General features: G+C 44.2%; 1 protein-coding gene across 8 annotated transcripts in view; it reads left to right on the top strand.

Annotated features, from left to right (window-relative positions):
- trioa (trio Rho guanine nucleotide exchange factor a) overlaps positions 1-9,079 on the top strand; it is a 107,642-nt gene extending 98,563 nt beyond the window's left edge. For 6 of the 8 annotated variants that reach the window (XM_080787607.1, XM_080787610.1, XM_080787611.1 and 3 more), the window contains 9 exons: positions 895-1,142; positions 2,129-2,270; positions 2,375-2,402; positions 2,654-2,816; positions 3,135-3,256; positions 3,713-3,791; positions 4,639-4,839; positions 5,156-5,294; positions 6,167-9,079. In XM_080787607.1, coding sequence (XP_080643733.1) covers positions 895-1,142; positions 2,129-2,270; positions 2,375-2,402; positions 2,654-2,816; positions 3,135-3,256; positions 3,713-3,791; positions 4,639-4,839; positions 5,156-5,294; positions 6,167-6,730 — 1,686 coding nt within the window. In that variant the 3' untranslated portion in view covers positions 6,731-9,079. The remainder of the gene's footprint in view (positions 1-894; positions 1,143-2,128; positions 2,271-2,374; positions 2,403-2,653; positions 2,817-3,134; positions 3,257-3,712; positions 3,792-4,638; positions 4,840-5,155; positions 5,295-6,166) is intronic. The other 2 variants (XM_080787608.1, XM_080787612.1) reach the window with 1 other exon arrangement.
- The last annotated feature ends 230 nt before the right edge of the window (positions 9,080-9,309 follow it).

A 9,309-nucleotide genomic window follows, 5' to 3' on the forward strand; every position in this document is an offset into this window, starting at 1 on the left:
ATTTCCTGTCTCGCCGCAGCCAGCTCTACTAATCCTAAACCCTGTACTACTCTGCAGTCGCTCTCTGTCAACCGTCTTCACGGCTCTCCGGCGTCATCCTATCTAGCTATTCACACTACAACTTTTTTTGTCTTTACTGGAGGTACATTCTGAGGTCGTTTTTTTTGTCTGTTCTCCCTAACACTTTTTGGACTGAGGTCCTAGACTTTCCCCTAATCGGTTGTCGCTTGTTCAACTCTTCTTCAGCGATTCGTAAATCAAGGCTGTTTGTTTCCTAACTAAGCTCCCACTAACGCCTGGCTAAGTGGTCGGCCTTCCCTCCACTCTCGCTCTCCTCATGGGTGTGTTTTACTTTTCATGTGTCTCTCTCTCTCTCTCGACGCAAACTAACCTCAAGACGTTTGTGGCTCATCACCACAAACGTACTGGAATGTTTTAACTCTCACTCTTCTTTCTCCTCCCTCCTTCTCTTTGCCTGGAATGACAGAACAAAGAAATGAAACGGAGACCTCTTCATCTTCCTCCTGCTTCTTCTCACCCTCCCAGTTTTCTATTTTACTAGTTTTCCAAGACGAAAGTGATTAATAATTAAAAAATACTTGTCTGTTCAACACTTGCTTATCTCCTGACTTAGTGTCCTGCTTTGACCTTTTCCCCGACTAACCACTAGAGGTTTCTGTATCGTTTATTCTTAGCCTGCCACCATATAGAGATTGATTTCTATCCCATTGTCTAAGTTGGAACATAATTCCAAATCACATTTCTAAGATTTAAAGCCACATACCAGCCTTTTTTTTAGGTGGTTCCTTGGACACTCTTTTTTTTTTTTCTTTGATAGGATTTTATTCTATTCCATTTCTAATAACGCTCCTCCTGCTCCATTTGTGTGTGCAGAGTGAAAGTAGCAGCAGCAGTAGTGTGTCCACCATGCTGGTAACCCAGGACTACGTGGCGGTGAAAGAGGATGAGATCAGCGTTGCGCAGGGCGAGGTGGTGCAGATCCTGGCCAGCAACCAGCAGAACATGTTCCTGGTGTTCCGGGCGGCCACGGAGCAGGGCCCCGCCGCCGAGGGCTGGATCCCCGGGTACGTGCTGGGACACACCTCGGCCGTCATCCCCGACTGCCCCGACGGAACCATCAAGTAAGACCCGACCCCACAGTTCACTTTATTGTCACGTTAGATGCACTGTTTAGGCACATCGGGGTGCTGCTATAGAGGGTATGCGCATGACATCATCATAAAACCAGGAAGTTATGCAGGAACGCCTACTGAGTGGCAAAAAACGACTTTCTGTCCTCGACAGCCCATACATCCACACAGAAAAGTCATATCTGATTGCATTAAACGATGTTAAACAATGTTAAACTCACTTTGCATGTTGCTTTGCCACTCGATGTGCCATTCACTTTAAGCATGCGCATATCCTCTATTGTGCGCGTTGGCTCACTAGAAACGCTCTGCTACACCAGTGGGTCTCAAAAGTGTCCTTTAATGGGTTCCAAATATGGCCCCATGCGGGTGTGTAACTCTGAGAGTGTATAAATGGAACCAAATGGACCTATACGGGTCCATTTGGTTCCATTTGTACACTCTCAGAGTTATGGGAGTCCTTGAAATTAATATATTTTGAGAACCACTGCACACTAAATGGAACAGAGCCTTAATTAGTATCATCGGTAACACCTGTGAAGGAAACATTTCTTTGCCCAGATATAATGTTCCACCCGGCTGGAATATGATTAAGTACCCTGCACCTGTTACACATTGTTTTGGTAGCTAAGTAATCCTGGTCACTAAACTGCCTCCCCCTGGCCAGCCGGGGCGCCTGATAGAGGGGAAAGGAACTGGTTGGAATAACGTGTTCCTTCCACGCGCTACGTCCAACCAGGGAAACTCCCCCCTGTCAGGTGTAAAGGAGCAACTTGGACACTCAGGCATGAAGGAAGCATGAGTTCAAGTCCGTTGCTCTCCCCTTGTCCCCCATATACGTATGGGGACTAGGTTGGTGGAGGGTGTGTAGAGCCCAGGATCACATTAGATGATTGACACAGGGGTGAAAAATGGGTTACAAAAATATATTAAACAAATATGAAATTGGGAGGTTCATGTGTTTGTCTTTGTTGAAGTAGGAAGTCGTCATCGTGGCACACATCCCTACGCATCCGCAAGAAGTCTGACAAGAAGGAGAAGGAGGGAAAGAAAGAAGTCAAGCTGGAGAACGGGTACAGGAAGTCCAGAGAAGGCCCGGCCAATAAGGTTTCTGTAAAGGTAGGAGACCTCAGGGTATTTTTAGACATGTTTCTGTATTATCGTCATTATTAAATACATGATTTATCACCTTTTCTCATCCGTCATGTTTGCTGTCGTTCCAGCTTCTAAATCCAAACTACATCTATGATGGTAAGTAGCAGTTCTCAGTCATCATGTAGGTCTTTTTAGTCAACTTGTCATTTTGCGTACATCCTCTAGCATCATGTGTTAGGCTGCACTAGAACTACTGCCAAAAGTGTCTAACCTAGCCCTCTACTTCAGTTTAGACAATTTAGTTAGTAGTTGTTTTCCAGACTTTTATCTCCTAGTGAGATGGAGATAAAACTCACATGTTACTTATTATTACTGACATAGTTTATTCTTTGGCCCTCGCCCTCCAGTCCCCCCAGAGTTCCTCGTACCCCTGAGTGATGTGACCTGTGACAACGGCGAGAGTGTCACCCTCAGGTGTAAGGTCTGTGGAAGACCCAGAGCCACTGTCACCTGGAAGAGCCCCAACCAGAGCAACCTCACCAACAACGGCCGCGTCAACATCGCCTACAGGTAAAGACAAATGGCCTAACGTTGGGTCAACGCGTGCTTCAGCATTGCCTACAGGCACTGTGTGCCTTGACATTGAGATGTGTTTTGAGAATGTTTTTTTTTACCATAGTTCTCTCCATGAACCATGTTGAATTTAGTCCATTAGTGGAAATGAAAAACCATGCATTGATTCTGAGCCCTAGGACAAAGCAGACATTAAGTGTGTGTGTGTGTGTGTGTGTGTGTGTGTGTGTGTGTGTGTGTGTGTGTGTGTGTGTGTGTGTGTGTGTGTGTGTGTGTGTGTGTGTGTGTGTGTGTGTGTGTGTGTGTGTGGCGCAGTGATACGGGCGAGGCCACCCTGAGGATAGTGGGCGTGTCCTCTGAGGATGACGGCGTTTACACATGTGTGGCCACTAACGACCTGGGCAGCGTGACGTCATCAGCCAGCCTCAGAGTGCTAGGTATGAGAGTTGGGCATTTGTACAACTATATATAGATCCATATCTCTGTATAGACAAAAAGTATTCATTAGATTGTATATTTATTATCTGATTGTGGATGTTTTATGTATCGGTGGTTCTCAAAGTGAGGTACTGGGACCCCCAGGGGTCCTTAACCCATTTTGGGCGGGAACCCCTTTTGGTATTAGCATTACGTTATGCTTTAGCTATTGACAAATAGCTAAAGCATAACAAGCTCGTAGCGCGCCACCAAGTGGCGCGCTACGAGCTTGTAGGTCTGCTATATTTGAAAAATCAACATAGAAACAGACATAGAAACATAGCTTTTTCAGAAAACTGTCATTTTTAGAATCTGATCTCAGGTCAAAATGTGTTAAGGGGTTCCACTGTTCTATATGCATTATGCAACTGTAAGCATGGCCTAATTGCATTGATCTGCTGTGTTGTTCGTTCCAGCTGTGTCCAGTGATGGAGTCAGGGTGATCTGGAAAGACAACTTTGAGTCCCAATACATTGAGGTTGCAGAGCTGGGCAGGTAACTATTATATACGTCCTTCTCCTTAACACTGTCCCCCATGCTGTACACTCAAGTCTATTCAAACGTTTTACAGTTAATTATGATATTTATGACGATGGTAAGCTGAAAGTGTAATGGTGAGATCATGAGCAAACACATCTATCCTTCACTAAGTGGTGATCGTAATATCCTGGTTGCAATGTTCGAGTCCCTCCGACGTGACTGCCGTTTGCACCGCTAAGTTTATCCCATTTAGACCTGAGGACGATTCTATAAATGTCTTCTAAATCAAGACAGTTTTCTGGAAAAACCTCATGTTTATATGTTAGTGGTTCTCTAACTATTTCATGTCAAAGAGCCCCAGAATTATCTATATTTGGCTGCCGACCCCCATCTGAAAATATGTTTTTCCAGGGACCCCCCTTGATGACTATTTTTCAATATCTAAAGTATAACGTAATGCTTAAGACCCGCTGCGGCGTCTCATTCAAGTAACTCCCACAGCCTCTTTCAACTAGCTACCTCAATGGCATTCCGCCCCAGTCATAATTTCACTGAGTTTAGGAATAATTTTACTGATGAGGAATAAGGTTATCTTTTAGGCATTATTTTACTGAAGTTATGTGAGGCATAGTTGCAAAAACACTATGAACAAGTTCAACGAGGCAGAACTGCCACTGCGACCACTGGCCAATGAAAGCGCTCCCTTACCGGGTCTTGCATAAACTAGCGGTACCAATGCTCTGACATTGACACATAAACTAGCGGTACCAATGCTCTGACATTGACACATAAACTAGCGGTACCAATGCTCTGACATTGACACACTGCCATTTTTTGAGCGATGCTTGTACTTTTCCTCCAGGGGTCGTTTTGCGGTGGTAAAGCGGTGTGACGACCGTGGCACCAAGCGCTCGGTGGCGGTCAAACTGGTGAACAAGAAGCTTAGGAGACGAGAGCAGGTGACCCAGGAGCTGAACCTGCTTCAGAGACTCCGACACGCCCACCTGGTCAGTCTCATCGACACCTACGAGACCTCCAGCAGCTACGCACTCGTTCTGGAGATGTGAGTGTTGAACAAGTAGAATATGGTGCCTGTCATTGACTCCGTGTTTGTTGAACAAGTACAATATGGTGCCCTGTTATTGACTCTGTGTTCGTGGGCTCACTGAAAATGCTCGAATGTGTCTCGACTGCCGTGGTAGACCTGAGGCTGATACTATAAATGCCTTCTAAACAAGTAGTTTCAAGATATTTCAAAAAATATGCCCTAACCCTGACGCCCACGCCCGGCCAGTGGCCCTGGCCCCCAGGTTGGGAATGGCTGCGGTGGGGTTTTGTTTTGTGAAACGCAGGTCTGAAGTGAATCCTTTGTGTTTTAGGGTAGATCAAGGCCGTCTCCTGGACTACATTGTGAGCTGGGGGAATCTGACCGAGGAGAAAGTGGCCTGCTACCTCCGGGACATTCTGGAAGCTTTACTCTACCTTCACAACAGCAGAATAGTACATTTGGATGTAAAAGTATGTTTATTTCACCCATTACCAAATGCATTTGTTACCAGTGAAGTATCATTAGCAAGCTTGCCAGCAAGCCCATAAATGTTTGTCACTCTTTTATAGATTTTCCGTAAAGGTTCTGTACCTGCGTTACTTCCCTCGTACTTTCACCTATTTAACTTTTTGTACGTTAGTGTTACATTCTACACTAGCTATTTTTACTTTAACTTTGCATGCTTCTGAAGGTATCTTCTTCTCAAATGCAATTTCTACTAAACCTTTTAAGATAGTAGAGTACATACAGTATAATATAGTGTACGCTAGGGCATTCACTTCTAGTCATTTTTACTAGTTGACTAGTTGCCTAGTTTACTAGTCGACTAGTTGTTTAACTACCTACAAAAAAAAACACTTTTTTTTTTCTTATCAACTAGTCAACTAGTACCAACAAGGTCGACTAGTGGATTTACTAGTCGACTAGTTGCTTAATGCCCTAGTGTACGCACTACGCATGCACCGATATGGAACTTTTTGTCCGATACCGTTTCAAATAATAATAATTTAGCAGATAGCCGATTAAAAAAAAATATATTCCCCCTTTTTGTGCCAGGGAAACAAATACATCTTCAATACAAGAAATAAATGTTCCGAATCTACAGCTTGGTAGGCTGCAACACACCAACATAGCCAACGCAAAACAACAGATAAAATATGGTCTACTCATCTACTGCCACCGGTTAATGTCAGTTTTATTTGCCGATACCGATATTGACCGATAACGGCAAATATCGGCCCATACTGATATGTGGCCGATACTGTACGTCGGTGCATGCCTTGGCTTATATAATGTAATACATTCCTGTAAGATCATCTCTATCTGTTCTCTCTCCCTGCAGCCCGAGAACCTGCTGGTGGCCCATGACTCCAGCGGCCAGCCTGTGGTCAAACTGACAGACTTTGGTGATGCCATGCAGCTCAACAGTGCCCACTACGTTCACCCTCTCCTGGGCAGTCCCGAGTTCGCCTCCCCCGAGCTGGTCCTCGGAGAGCCAGTGTCCGTCACCACCGACCTGTGGAGCCTAGGGGTGGTGACCTACGTGCTGCTGAGCGGCGCCTCTCCCTTCCTGGACGAGAGTGCCGAGGAGACGTGCCTCAACATCTGCCGGCTGGACTTCAGCTTCCCCAGGGACTACTTCCACGCCGTCAGCCAGGAGGCCAGAGACTTTGTCTGCTTGCTGCTCAGGACAGACCCCGGCAGCAGGCCTCCGGTCGGCCTGTGCCTCCAGGAGCCCTGGTTACAAACCGGGACGGGGAACAACAACAGCCGGGGCAGGGCGGAGTGCTGCCTGGACACCTCTCGCCTGGTGTGCTTCATAGACCGCAGGAAACACCAGACGGACGCGCGGCCCATCGGAGGGATCCAGAGCTTCATCCAAAGCCGCCTCCAGGCCAGAGTCTGACCGCTGGAAGGAGAGATGGACGCCGGGGACAACGAGATTCATTACTCCAGCCCCCTGCCTTGGCCCCTTACTGCCTTATGTCTTGTTATGGAACTGGAAACTGGATACACAAATGGTGTGTTGTTTCACACAAGATGTGAGGCTGTAGGGACGCATCGTTCCACCCGGAGTTGGGAATCTCAGAAGCCTGAATGGAAAGATAAAAGGAGGGAAAATAATGTATGCTGATCTCATCCTCTTTCAGAGAATGTCCGTTTATACAAGTCTTGTAGTCCTTTCACCAATGAAATTGAGACCTGTTGAGGTCCAAAGCCAATCAGAGCCCTAGAGAACAGAGTTCTCAGCCAATCAAACAAAGATGGATGTCCTTGTCTACTGCTGCTTGCTGGTTTCAACTCAAAAACTGATTTTTTTTTACTAAAACACAAATGTAAAAAAGAAAAAAAATGTATTAAGTAATTTATTTTCCTTTTGTGGGAGTTTGAGCCGATCAAAAGAGCCAAGCGATGGAGTCTAGACGCCACTGCACAAAGTAGCAAAGCTTTCAGGAGGAAGGCAATGCTAACAAGCTAGCGATAGCGGCAAGAGCAATGTTTGCCCCTTCCCTCTTACTGCTAGAGAGGGTGAGAGACGCTCCATCTTTGCTCTTTTACTCTGTACGTCACTCAAAGACTTTGAGAAGCAACCCTTTCTTAATGAAATATTGTATAGAAGAGAAAATGCTGTCCATACATTTTCAAAACCGGTTTTGAGTTCAAATAAGAATAAAAAACAATTTAGAAGATGCTCATCAGTTAGTGGTTGCCATACTACTTTGGACTCCGTAGACAATAATGAGTTTCCAGGGACTGAGTTCCCTGATTTTGCTGAGACATTTCTACATCTGACCATGTGAGCTTACCATTATGTACCTAATCTACAGCCTGATTCATGCTTAGTTGCGCACTGGAGTGCAACTAAGTGTAAATCACCATGGCAACCATGTTACAAGTGATGATGCTGCACTGTCCGAACCTCTGTAAAGAAGCGAGAGACGAAAACGATTCATTGTTGCTTTTACTAGATCAAACGTATGTCGCGCAGATATAAGATGTTTAAGCCTTACTTTGTATATAGACTTTTAACTGCCTTCTTTTCCCTCAACGTTCAAAATGGAAGCCTGCCTTTCGGGAGGCGGGACAACTGAATCACACAGATGAAACGTAGATTGTTCACGGGCAGCAGAGCCCGAGTGGCAGCAGGGATTGCCAATCAGACGCAAGCGAGCGGGGAGGGAGGGGAGGGGACAGATTACTGTAAATGCACTCACTGTATGTTATGTTTCTGATTCTTATGTGCAATGTTGCGGCTTTAACATTTTATGCAACTATTTATGAAGACATCTGTTGTATCTGTAATAAATCTAGAGAAAAGCATGTACGTGGTACTGCAAGCTCTGCTGGTAGTTGTGTTTATTTGATTGAGTATTAGGACTTCTAGGCCCATTTTTAGGAGTCACAATCTTCACGGCACTTATGGTTTGATCAAAATCATGTTGACACTTTTTATTTTTGTACTGTAGGCCTATGTAGTTTATTGGTACACCAAAGTTGCCCTAGCTTTACAGTACAAGATGTTTTATTTTTGCGATTTATATTTTGCTTAATTTAGGCATATTCTTTCTATACGTATGAGGAGATTGTTTACACCCGTTTAATGAATTTCGTTATTCACAGCCTTCATTGCAGTTCAAACATTTTGCTGTTCATCACATTAAAGTGAGCAATTTAATCATCTTATACATCATAAGATACTGCACATGCCATTCGGTCTTTATTCGTGGACACCTTTTGCCAAAAAGAAATGGTTTTTTTTTCACTCTTCCCCATAGCAGACCTACCTCTTTTCAAATATTGACGGAGGCATAAGGTAGTTCTTGTTTTGTCCTAACACAAATTAAACAAGAGCTATACTTTAGTCCTAGTGGAACAACTAATGCTTCTATCATCACTGACACACTTGCCCCGGCATGTTGAAGATGCCTTGCTGGACATTAAAACCTGACTGTTCTATCAACATGAAAAATTATTAGTGTATGTCACGACTCAATCCAAAATACCAGAAAGAGGACGTCTAATTTACTAACCTATTATTTATTATAAGGGTGTGAATAGGCCATTAAAAACAGGAAAAAAACATGGATTTGATACCTCAACGTTGCTTTCTTCCTTTTGTTTCCAGATTCATGTTTCATAAATTCCATAACTTTTTTATTTCTTTGCATGTATATTGTTTTGTACAGATCACATTTCCCCCCCTCCCGTGAATGTTTTTGTCACTTATTTGAGAATTAAACATACTGAACATGTACCCAGCTACTTGACTTATTATTTAAGCATTTTGTAACAACCACTCATTTCATATTTAAAATATTCAAGATAAAGCATGTTGACCACCCCAGGCATGTATATCTGCTACAGAAAACACTGCTGTAGCTGATTCACAGCATGCATCAGTATCACATGTTTGTCCAGGTTATGGTTTGCACACAATTGCGTTTTAAATTCAATACTTCCTTGTATGATTGTGTTGCTGGCAAA

The sequence above is a fragment of the Protomyctophum bolini genome, assembly GCF_963924005.1.
Source record: "Protomyctophum bolini genome assembly, chromosome: 17".
Classification (NCBI taxonomy): Eukaryota; Metazoa; Chordata; class Actinopteri; order Myctophiformes; family Myctophidae; genus Protomyctophum; species Protomyctophum bolini.